The sequence below is a fragment of the Falco cherrug genome, chromosome W (genome assembly GCF_023634085.1).
Source record: "Falco cherrug isolate bFalChe1 chromosome W, bFalChe1.pri, whole genome shotgun sequence".
In the NCBI taxonomy this organism is placed as follows: domain Eukaryota; kingdom Metazoa; phylum Chordata; class Aves; order Falconiformes; family Falconidae; genus Falco; species Falco cherrug.
Window position 1 is genome coordinate 9979188 of NC_073719.1, and position 12770 is coordinate 9991957.

The following is a 12770-nucleotide window of genomic DNA, read 5'->3' on the forward strand; positions in this document are numbered from 1 at the left end:
ACGCGGGAGGCGACAGCGCAGGAGAAGGGGGGGAGGGAAACGGCGGAAGGAGCCACCAATCTGCTAGTGAGCCCAGCTTCCCTATCCGCTTCTCCCACCTGGCGAAGGGGATCCGATCGATCTTCAACGCCGTCCTCCCCGGACTTTGCGGATTCCCGGTCGTGGTTCCGCAGGCAGGCGGAAGGAAAGAGGCGGGAGGCGGGCTGCACAGCGCAAGGTTGCGAGTTGGAGGCGATCGGCATCACTTCCCTCCGCCCGCCCCCAAGCAGTTGGCAGCAGACGGGGTCCCAATCCCCCAGACAGCGCACGAGGGGTGGCGGGCGCGGCAGCAAACTTCCTTTCGGTCTCCTCCCCTGCGAAGTAGCAGCGGTAGGGCAAGGGGGCTGTCACAGCTCGTTGTCCCCCCTGTACGGGCTCAGGGGCACTGGGCGGGGGCTGAGCCTGCTAGTTCGGCAGGGGAGGCGATTAGCTGTGCCTCACTACTCAAAGGGCTAGGGCTCAGTGCAAGAGAGAAAACAAAGGCAGCATAGAAGGCTATTATACCTCTCCCTTCCCCGCCTCCGCCCTGGAAACAATAACAGCACTACGCCAGAGGAGCGAAAGAAGAATATCCGAATCAGTGAAGTCCGTCCCCTCCCCACCCTTCCGTCTCGGGGACTTCCTCTACCGTTTTGGCCCCCCTCGTATAAGACGGCAAGGTCCACATCTCAATCCCGGCCCTGACCGGAAGAGGGGGGTGATTCCCCGCGGGTGCCTGTTCATGTATTGGATACCTCTCTCTGTCTCTCTCTCTCTCTCTCTCTCTCTCTGTGTCTCTCTGTGTCTGTGTGTGTCTGTGTGCGTGTGTATCTGTGTGCGCGTGCGTGTCTGTGTGTGTGTGTGTGTGTGTGTGTGCGCGCGCCCCCCTTCCTCTCTCCCTATGCTGGGAAGAGGCAAGTCCTCTATCCCCTGCTCAGGGAAAAAGTTGCTTCCTTCCTCCTCTGCTATCGGCCTCACCAGCCCAGCATAAATTATACATGGTGAGAAAGAAGAATGCTCAGCTCACAGCCAGCCCTGCATCTTCCTGCTTCCATACCAATTCTGTCCACTATGGTCCCAAGGCAGCAGAGGGGATCAGTGCCTTTCTGGAATACCGGCTCCTGCACGGGATAGAACGTGACAACCAGGGGAGGGCCTCATCCCCACCAAACACACAAACTTTCATTCCCTTGTTTTGTTCTCCCCTCTCCTTCCTTTCTCCACTTCTTTTCCTTCCATCCCACTCCCATTGCCAGCATTCAGCTGCACCAGCAGGTCTCAGCCCAACCACCTTGGATATCCCTTGGCCATACTGGAAGGGGCAAAATGTCCTGCATCATATGCCACTTGAGATGCTAGGGCACATCCCTCTCCCAGGTCTTGCTCCCTTCTTTCTTTTCCCAGACTCTACTTGCCCCCACCCCCAGCGGTGGCAGTGACAGATGTCTCAACAGTCAAGGGCCTGGGCACTAAGCTCAGGCAGAGCTCTGCTCATCTTTATCTTTTTTCCCTTCTCCTTTAAAAAGTTTATGACCAAAGCATACAAGCAATGGAGAGAGGACAGCCCCACATGGATTGCCACACATACACACAGAAAGCAGAAAGCCACTGGCTAGCAGTACTGCCTGTACTGCTCGGTATGTACTGGAGCATCTCACATGAGGAAAGGCTGAAAGAGCTGGGGCTGTTCAGCCTAGAGAAGAGAAAGCTCGGGGGGGATCTCATCAGTATACAAATATCAGAAGAGAGGGTGCAAAGAAGACAAGAGCCAGGCTCTTTTCAGTGGTGTCCAGTGACAGGACAAGAGGCAATGGGCACAAAGTGAAACACAGGAGGTTCCATCTGAACACCAGGAAACATGTCTTTACTGTGAGCGTGACTGAGCACTGGGACAGGTTGCCCAGAGAGATTGTGGAGTCTCTCTCCTTGGAGATAATGCAAAAGCCATCTGGACATAGTCCTGGGCAACTGGCTCTTGGTGGCCCTGCTTGATCAGGGTGGTTGGACCAGAAGACCTCCAGAGGTCCCTTCCATTCTCAACCATTCTGTGATTCTGTGTGTGTGCATGCACATGGCTGTAAACTCAACAGGGAAGGCTTGAAAGGGCTTGGTAGACTTTTCCAGCCCTGGGTCCTTGCCATCCATACACTTTTGATTAAATGAACCTTTGTCTTACCAAGGTGGCCCTGGTTCCCGGGAGATCTACACAAAGCCAGGGAATCTTCTGCCTGCAATAAATATGCAGCAATCAATTGTGTTGGAATGTCCTGAGTAGACCAGACACACCAAACCTGCAGTCATTATTGTCCCCTTTGCATTGCCTCATGGATTAGGGCTCAAGCATGTCCTTTATGCTCCAGCTACCCCTAGCTTCTCCCATTGCTCCAATTCAGAAGCACCTACAAGTGTCTCCCCACATTTCTCCCCCCCTTCTCCCCCCCCCCCAGCCCTCCCACACCCAGTGAGTTAGCAGGAAGCTACAGGGAATGCCTGTAATTGCAAAGGCCTCTCCATATCAAGATCAGATCAGCCTTTGAAGAAATTTTATTCACCAATCTGACTTCAAGCTCTATAAAAGTTAATCACAAACATCATAACCTATTGATTGGGTAAATCTTTACATTTATTTCGCAGAGTGATCCTCCAAGGGCTATCAACCAGTAATATTGTTTGTGTTTTAAGATGCTAAGAATAATGCTGTCTTGCTAACAAGTTTCTGATTTCAAGGGAATATATTATTTGTGATTTGAAAATGATACTAGCCTTAAATGAACAGCTGATTAAAAATCAATGTAACCAAAAGAATAATTTAGAGGAAATATCAAACTGTGAGATTCTTTCAAATCAAGCTTTAATGATATCATATTGGGAACAAAATGTGAAAATAAGCAATGAAAATCTTTAACATAAATAAAGGAAAAGTATTAAGACTGGAGAAATGTTACTAGCATTGACAGAGCTTGTACCCAAATGCAAATGTTAGCAGTTGAGACAAGACAGCAAACAACCAAAGTAATGGTTTCTTGCTGTAAAAAGAACAATCACCTGAATACATACAGTGTGAAAATCAATGTCCAGATAGGTTTAAATTCCAGTTGTGGAAATGGAATGGAATAATGAGGCAATAATTACTTACACATGGTACCAGTTAATGATTCTCACATATATGATGCTGGAAATGGATGTATATGTGTTGTTTCCTGTATTCAGTTTGGTAGGGATTGCATTAGAAAACTGAAACCCTTATGGAAAAATGTAAGTGCAATTTTTCTCATGTGTATAGATAAGGGGTGAAACATCTGGAGGCATCTTTTACCCTGGAGGCAAGAGAGGAAGTCTGGAGAAAGAAAGACTTTTCCTTGATTGAGGAGGATGAGGTTAAAGATCGTTTCAGCAAACCTGACACCCACAAATCCATGGGCCCAAATGGGATGCATCCCCGAGTACTGAGGGACCTGGAAGATGTTATTGCCAAGCCACTCTCCATCATCTTTGAAAGGTCATGGAGGACAGGAGAGGTGCCTGAGGACTGGAGGAAAGCCAATGTCACTCCAGTGACAAAAAGGGCAAGAAGGAGGACCCAGGAAACTCCAGGCTGGTCAGCTTCACCTCCATCCCTGGAAAGGTGATGGAACAACTCATCCTGGAGGTCATCTCTAAGCATGTGGAGGAAAAGAAGGTCATCAGAAACAGTCAACATGAATTCACCAAGGGGAAATCATGCCTGACCATTCTAATAGCCTTCTATGATGGAATGACTGGCTGGGGAGATGAGGGGAGAGAAGTGGATGTTGTCTACCTTGAACTCAGCAAGACTTTTGACACTGTCTCTCATAACATCCTCATACATAAAGTCAGGAAGTGTGGGTAAGATGAGTGGACAGTGAGGTGGACTGAGAACTGGCTGAATGGCAGGGCTCAGAGAGTTGTGATCAATGGTGCAGAGTTTAGCTGGAAGCCTGTAGCTAGCAGTGTTCCCCAGGGGTCAGTACTGGGTCCAGTCTTGTTATAATTATTCATCAATGACTTGGATGAAGGGTCAAAGTGTACCCTCAGCAAGTTTGCTGATGATACAAAGCTGGGAGGAGTGGCTGATTCACCAGAAGGCTGCTCTGCCATTCAGCGAGACCTGGACAGGCTAGAGAGTTGGGCGGAGAGGAACCTCATGAAGTTCGACTAAGGCAAGTATAGGGTCCTGCACCTAGGGAGGAACAACCCCACACACCAGTACAGGCTGAGGTTGACCTGCTGGAAGGCATCTCTGCAGAGAAGGACCTGGGAGTTCTGGTGGACAGCAAGTTGGCCATGAGCCAGCAGTATGCCCTTGTAACCAAGAAGGCCAATGGGATCCTGGGGTGCATTAGGAGGAACATGGCCAGCAGGTCGAGGGAGGTTATCTTCCCCCTCTACTCTGCCCTGGTGAGCATCTGGAGTGCTGTGTCCAGTTCTGGGCTCCCCAGTTCAAGAGAGATGGGGAACTACTGGAGAGGGTCCAGCAGAGGGCTACAAAGATGATTAGGGGACTGGAGCATCTCCCTTATGAGGAAAGGCTGAGGGAGCTGGGCCTGTTTAGCCTGGGGAAGTCTGAGAGGGGATCTTATCAATGTCTACAAATATCTTAAGGGCGAGTGTCAAGAGGACAGGGCCAGGCTCTTTTCAGTAGTGCCAAGTGACAGGACAAAGGGCAACAAGCACAAACTGCAACACAGGAAGTTCCATCTGAATATGAGGAAGAAGTTCTTTACTTTGAGGGTGACACAGCACTGCAACAGGCTGTCTGGAGAGGTTGTGGAGTCTCCTTCTCTGGAGATATTCAAAACCCACCAAGACATGATTCTGTGGAACCTGTTCCAGGTGAACCTGTTTTAGCAGGGGGATTGGACTAGATGATCTCCAGAGGTCCCTTCCAACCGTGACCATTCTGTGATTCTGTGGTGTAAACAAAGTCACACCACTACTGAGTGCTGCCATACTGGACATGCTAGAACTCTGATATGAAGTGGAGTTGAAGGCTGCCAAGTGGTATGCCACAATTGCTATTGCCAGTGTGTTTCTCTCGATTCCTTTAGTAGCAAAATGCAGGCCACAGTTTGCTTTCACTTGGAGGGGTATCCAATACACCTGGAACTGACTGTCCCAGGGGTGGAAGCACTGCTGTTCTGTTTGTCTACTGATCCAGACTGCACTGGAATAGGACAAAGCCCCTGAACACCTGCAATACACCAGTGACAACACTGGGTGGGGCAACACAGCCCGAATGTTAGCATGAGTAGCTTCTGTAAGGGAATCTGCTGGAGTGCTCCTTGCTGGCCTGTGCTGCGCACTGGTGAATATTAAAACAGAGATAATATTACAACCTTTCAGGAGAATATATATGGTTTTGTTTGTTACAGAAAATAAAAGGCACCATGGCATGTGAGAGGGGAAGAAACTCTCTACAGATGGTAGCTTTTTACCACAGGGTTACAGTGTTGGATGAGGGAAGAACAACTGATGTCCTCTACCTGGACTTGTGCAAAGCATTTGACACTGTCCCGCACAACATCCTTGTCTCTAAACTTGAGAGACATGTATTTGACAGATGGACCACTCAGTGAATAAGGAATTGGTTAGATGGCTGCACTTGAAGAGTTGCAGTCAGTGGCTCAATGTTCAGTGATGAGTGGCATATCTCAGGGGTCTGTACTAGGACTGGCTGTTTAACATCTTTGTCACCAACATGGACAGTGGCATTGACTGTACCCTCAGAAAATTTTCAGATGACACCAAGCTGAGTGTTGTGGTCTGTAAGTGACAAAAATAAGTTGACCTTGTAGAGAAACAAAGCTGAATTGGCAGAACTGTTAATGTACATATAAGCGGCCAAATTTGGCAGTGAAACCACAAGTGTGTGAACAGCTTGTAATGAGCAACTGCTTTGCTACACATAGACAAATTCCCAGGTGCTCTGCTGCATGTAGGCACATTCCAGGGCAGAACTTGGGTAGATAAGCGATTGTATATACCCAGCACTTATGTATGCAATAAACAATCTCACTTCTTCACTGCCTTGGGGTCCGTGCCTTCATATGCCACAAATGGTGCCCAAACAGGGACTTGAGGAATAAAAACTGCAGCTCCGGTGGCATAGCCCAGCTGAACCAGGGAAGACGGATACACAAGCACTCTCATCACCACTGTCGGATGGCAGGTGAGTGGCTGGGAACCATGGGGCAATCATTACCACAGGAACAGAAAAATTGTATGGATGTTTTGCAGAAAATTTAAAGACTTATGGGGACAATGTGTCTCAGCTATCCATTGTAACCCTCTTGGTGTGGGCTCGGGACAATTGTTCTTGGTTCCCTAGAGAGGGCGTGCTGAATATCACCGTATGGAAATATATCAGGGATGAGTTGGGACAGCGAAATGATGAGAAATCAAAGAGTTTGCTGATAACCTGGCAGCAAGTGTTCTCAGCTCTTAGCCACTTACAGACTGTTAATGAAGCAAAACTCCCCCATTATAGTTCGACAGCCTCATCAACAGCAAGTGGAGATAAAGAACAGCATAACGTCTTTGCATAACGATCCTGAGCCTGATGATCCTTTCGACCCAGGCTTAGTAGATCAAGAAAAGGAGCCGGATCTCTACCCACCAGATGATAATGATGCAGGCGTAATCCCTGTGCCTCCAACCGAGCCAACAGCTCCATTTAACCCTATGACCAAGGAGCCTGGAACAAAACAGCCAGAATCACCCCCACCCACAGATCCTGCATTTTGGGCAAAACCAGCTGAGTCCTCACATTCTGGTGAGTCATCTGAAGTATACTAGGGTACTTTAAATCAGTGCAGAAAGGAGGCTATGTGAAAGGGAGAGGTGGAATTACTCAGTGCATTCCCCATCCAGGCTGGTACCAGGCAGGGTGACCAGCTGTGTGGGAGTAACTCCTGTACAAAGCTGTAAAAGAACTCAGACATTCAGTTAAAGATTTTGGACTCAGATCGGCATTTACCATGAACCTGTACACTGCTATTGCAGAAGGATATGTTATGACCCCATATGATTGGAAAGTGCTGTGTTGTATGACGCTTATCTCTATGCAGTATACAGTTTGGGTAACAGAGTACCGAGACCGAGCTACTGCACAGACAATGGATAATTTAATGAACATTGGAAATATAGGTATGGATGAACTGATGGGGGAGGGCAGATATTCTGTTGCAGTAGTGCAGGTACAATTGCCTAGAGAGGCACTTGAACAAGCCACCCAGATAGCTTTTGCCTCCTTAAGAAAGGTCCCTGGGGGAAAGCCCAAACAGTCATTTGCAGCTGTCTAGCAAGTAGAGTCAGAAGAAGCCAAACAATTACTTCTTATGCAGCTCGCAGTTGAAAATGCAAATGCGGATTGTCAGAGAATTTTCTGTCTACTTCGGAATAGTAACTCTTCATTAGCAGATATGATAAGGGCTTGCTAGAATGTTGGCACCGAGGTCCATGGTGCAGATTTACTTGCTGCTACCTTGTCACAGCAAATGGTAGTGGCAAATGCACAATGAGGCTCTTGTTTGACTCCTGGTCACTTATAGTGATTGATCTTAAAGACTGTTTCTTTACCATACCATTACATCCTGACGATGCACCTCGGTTTGCATTTAGGGTACCAGCAATTAATCATCAGGAACCCACCATACGTTTTCACTGGGCTGTGTTGCCACAGGGCATGTTAAACAGCCCCACCATGTGTCAAATGTTGTAGCGCAGGCTATCAGTCCTGTTCGCAAAAGGTACCCGCAGGTTTTCATCTACCACTATATGGATGACATTTTAGTATCGGCATCATCATCCTCATTGGTCACTCAAGCCGTGATGGACCTAAGACGATCATTAAGCAACGCCAGCCTCTGTATAGCAGAGGAAAAGGTCCAAACTCAAGCGCCATGGAAATATCTTGGATGGAAAATTGAGACAGATATTCTTCCTCAACCTTTACACCTTGCTACAAATGTCAGGACCCTCAATGACCTGCAAAAGTTACTGGGTACCATCAACTGGGTGCGACCATATCTGGGAATAACTACACAAGACCTGGCACCTTTGTTTACCCTGTTAAAAGGAGACTCTAATTTGTTGTTGCCACGTGCACTCACCTTCGAAGCCAAAAGGGTTTTGCAAACCATAACCAATAACGTACAGGAGGATCAGAGTCATCACATTATACTAACTTTGCCTGGTTTGTTTGTTTTGATTTATAATGAATTTCAGCCTCATGCTCTTTTGTTTCAATGGGCAACTGAACACCAGGATCCACTGAAAATTTTGGAGTGGGTCTTTTTGCCCCACTCTTTTTCCAAAACACTGACAACTCTTATTGACATGTTGGTGCTCCTCATTCAAAAATGTCGACATCGTCTACAGGAACTTACGGCCCGTGACCCAGCCACCATTTTTATACCTTTGGCCAAACAGGACTTTGATTTTTGGGTTAAGCAAAGCCTCTCACTGCAGTCTGCTCTGGCTGACTTTAGTGGAACCATTGCCTTTTCTATTCCTCGACATAAATTGCTTCACTCTTTAACTGATTTACCCTTACAATTGAAACTGTATATTTCTCATGTACCTATCCCAAATGCCCTGACTGTTTTTATTGATGACTCGGGGCCTTCAGGAAAGGCTGTTGTATCATAGAAAAATGAGCAAGGGCATTGAAACTCAGATGTTACCTTTGTTACAGGCTCTACACAAATAGTGGAGTTAGCTGCAGCTGTTCGTGCCTTTACATTGTTCAGACAACAACCTTTAAACCTAGTTGCAGATTCTTTATATGTTGTAGTGACAGTGCGTAGATAGTGCATAGAAACTGCTTTGCTACATGTAGACAAATTCCCAGGTGCTCTGCTGCACGTAGGCACATTCCAGGGCAGAACTTGGGTAGATAAGCGATTGCATATAGCTAGCACTTATGTATGCAATAAACAATCTCACTTCTTCACTGCCTTGGGGTCCGTGCCTTCATATGCCACAGTGGCTGACATGCTGGAGGGAAGGGATGCTGTCCAGAGGGAGCTTGACAGGCTTGAGAGGTGGACCCAAGTGAACCTTATGAAGTTCAACAAGGCCAAGTGCAAGGTCCTGCATGTGGGTCTGAGCAATCCCAAGCACAAATACAGACTGGGCGGAGAATGGATTGACAGCAGCCCTGAGGAGAAAGCTTGGGGGTGTTGGTGGATGAGAAGCTCAACATGGCCCAACAATGTGCACTTGCAGCCCTGAAAGCCAACTGTATCCTGGGCTGCATCAAAAGAATCATGGCCAGCAGGCCAAAGGAGGTGAGACCCCACCTGGAGTACTGCGTTCAGCTCTGAAGGCCTCAACATAAAAATGACATGGACTTGTTGGAGTGAGTCCAGAGGAGGCCCATGAAGATGATCAGAGGGCTGGAGCACCTCTCCTATGAAGACAGGCTGAGAGAGTTGGGGCTGTTCAGCCTGGAGAAGAGAAGGATCCAGGGAGACCTTATAGAACCTTTCAATACTTAAAGGGGGCCTACAAGAAAGCTGGAGAGGGACCTTTTACAAGGCCATGTAGCTATAGGACAAGGGGTAATGGTTTTAAACTAAAAGAGGGTAGATTTAGATTAGATATAGGGAAGAAATTCTTCACTGTGAGGGTAGTGAGGCACTGAGACAGGTTGCATGGAGAAGCTGTGGATGCCCCATCCCTGGCAGTGCTCAAGGGCAGGCTGGATGGGGCTTTGAGCAACCTGGTCTAGTGGAAGTTGTCCCTGCCCATGGCAGGGGGACTGGAACTTGATGATCTTTAAGGTCCCTTCTAACCCAAACCATTCTATGATGCTATTATTCTATGATTCTATAATTCTATGACATTTAAGTACAAACATGTCCAATTCACCTCAAGGGGTACAATAAGAATTGCCAAATAGTTTTATCTAGTCAGGGCTTTAAAATGTCTAAGAATAGAGATTGTACAATCTCTCTCGGCAACCTATTCCTCTGTTCAATTGCCGTCATGATGAAAAAGGTTTTTTATATCCAGTCTGAATGTCTCCTGTTTCAGCTTAGGCCTGTTGTCTCTCATCCTCCTTCCATGCACTACTGTGAAGAGCCTGGCTCCACTTTCTCAATGACCTCCTCACAGGTATTGGAAGGCCATTATTAGGTCTCCCCAAAGCCTTCTGTTCTCCAGGTTGAACAAGCCCAGTTTCCTCAGCCTCTCCTAATAGGGCATCTTTGGAGGACAAAATGCTTGGTTGTCTTCTCTGAGAACTGCCTGACAGCTGATTCCAGTACAACAGGGAAATGAATCTGCTCCCAAACAGGGACCCTCTTCAAGTTTCAATTCCATGAGGAGACTTGCTGGGTCACTGACCAATCAACATGCTGATACAGTGGAAGAAGGTTCAGAGGAGATGAGCAAGAATGATGAGCTCAGGGAAGAATGTAAGGACTGGCCACCAATTATCCTGAAGAAAGTTGAACTTACATCAACAAGGGGTACTGAAGAGTAACTTTTGGTTTAGCATAGTGCTGGGTCATCAGATTGTGTCAACAGCCTTCCCTGAGATAATTAGTAGAAAGTAATTTCTTCCGGAGGTAGCCAGACAAGTATGGGGGTGGGAGGGAAGCTTATATGTGGCTCAGCCCAACATAAAGTATAAAAATTGATGTACTGGGTTTGGCTGTTATTTTTCTTCATAGTAGCTTGCATGGGGCTGTTTTGGATTTGACACCAAACCAGTGTTGATAACACACTAATGTTTTAGCTGTTGCTGAACAGTGCTTACACAGTGTCAAGGCTGCCTTCTGTTTCTCATGCTGCCCCCACCAGCAAGTAGGCTGGGGGAGCACAAGAAGTTGGAAGGGGACACAGCTGGGACAGCTGACCCCAAGTGACCAAAAGGATATTCCATACCATATGACATCATGCTCAGTAATAAAACCTCGGGGGAAGGGGGGGGGGCACACATTTGGAGTCATGGCATTTGTCTTCCCAAGTAACTGTTGCATGTGCTGAGGCCCTGCTTTCCAGGAAAGAGGCTAAACATCTGCCTGCAGCTGGGAAGTAGTGAATTTATTATTTTGCTTTGCTTGCACATCCAGCTTTTGCTTTACCTATTAAACTTTTTATCTCAACCCATGAGTTTAATTGCTTTTGCCCTTCTAATTCTCTTCCCACATCCTGCTAGGGGGAGTAAGCAAGTGAATGGGTGGAGGTTTACCTGCCAGCCAGGGTCAACCCACCACAGTCCTTTTTGGCATGCAATGTGGGGCAGGAGCAGTTTGAGACAACAGATTTGAATGGAATGTGCTAGACCAAATTTATAGCTGTTATAACTGTTTAGTTACTAATTGGCAGGCTCCTGGGCTTGCCATGGGGCTTGCTTACTTTGCTGTATATGTCTAGTGCTTGTTAGTGGCTGCTTTTTGCTTTTGCTGTTTGCTGCACTGCTTATCATCTTACTGTGCTGTGCCTGGGAACATTTTGATAACAGCAATGGCCATATGCCTGGGCTGGTAGATGGCCAGAGCATTGCTGCTCTTCATATGCTGCTGTACTGGAACGCCATTGTGAACTCAAGTTGAAGGGACTTCAGACTGTGGATAAGCCAACACCAGAGCAGGTTGCTACAACAGAAAAGATAGATGGATCAGCTCAATCGGCTGAGCCCCAAGCAGTGGTGTTAGCTGCCAAATGGGGCACCAACACATTATATACTGATTCCTATGTAGTATGGGTTGGGGTCACTCAGTGGCTCCCATACTGGACAGCTGAAAGATGGAAAAATAAGGGAAGGTGCTTGATCACCTGGGTAATGAATATCTTGTTTCTGAGCTATGCAAAAGGAAGGAAGCATTTTTTTGGTGTTTTCTTTCAGGTTACCCTAATTGCAACATCAGTAACGAGAAACTCAGATTATCTTCCCTGGATTTTAGTTCTATCTTATTCAGTATACTGATTGTTTGGCAATTTGGCATGAAATGAAACAATGCTGTGAGCAATTTTCTTTCCTTCTTGTAATTGCTATCTTGTAATTATATATACATAATGATTGGGTCATATGTAGCAATTATAATAATGCTTGTTCTCTTATCCTAGGGATGGAATAGCAATCACATTATTCAATTTATGAATGCAATTTCTCAAGTGAGTAATGAAACGGATTGTTGGTATTGCTTATACCACCCTAGATCATTATGCCAAGTTTTGGTGGTTAGCAGAACCTATCCCTGAAGCATCTTGTTATCAACCTAATTTGGCATACTTACTTCCCAATATCCCAGATTATTGACGACAACCTTTTGAAGCACATGCATACAATAAGGTCCCATGGTGCATTATGATGACCCAAAGCACAAATGCAACTTGAGCAAGGAAGACAAGTAATTGTAATTACACTCTGCATTATAATTGAACCCAAGCTTGGTTTCAATTTAAATGTAACAGAACACAAGCTTGTATTGTTTTTGACCTAAAAACTTCATGGACCTGTAATAATGAATCAGTAATTACAAAGATTTTTTTTATGGTTTGGAATCTTACATGAAAAGTTAATAACACGAATTGCCAAAGATTATAATTTCACCAGTCCTAATTCTACACGATATAATCTACAGAATAATGGTTGGCTGAGTACTAACAATAATTGGAACACATGTATCCCAAACAACATATCTCACTTTATAGATTGCAACCCCTTTCAAACAAATTCAATTAAGCCAAATGTGCTTAATAAAATTCAGTTGTCCTTC

The 12770-nt window shown here is 46.3% G+C and overlaps 1 protein-coding gene across 4 annotated transcripts in view; it reads right to left on the bottom strand.

Annotated features, from left to right (window-relative positions):
- Window positions 1-801, bottom strand: part of LOC129734572 (E3 ubiquitin-protein ligase RNF38-like) — a 180128-nt gene extending 179327 nt beyond the window's left edge. Inside the window, exon 1 of one of the 4 annotated variants that reach the window (XM_055698183.1) lies at window positions 99-801. In XM_055698183.1, coding sequence (XP_055554158.1) covers window positions 99-242 — 144 coding nt within the window. In that variant the 5' untranslated portion in view covers window positions 243-801. The remainder of the gene's footprint in view (window positions 1-98) is intronic. The other 3 variants (XM_055698181.1, XM_055698182.1, XM_055698184.1) reach the window with 3 other exon arrangements.
- Window positions 802-12770: the final 11969 nt, after the last annotated feature.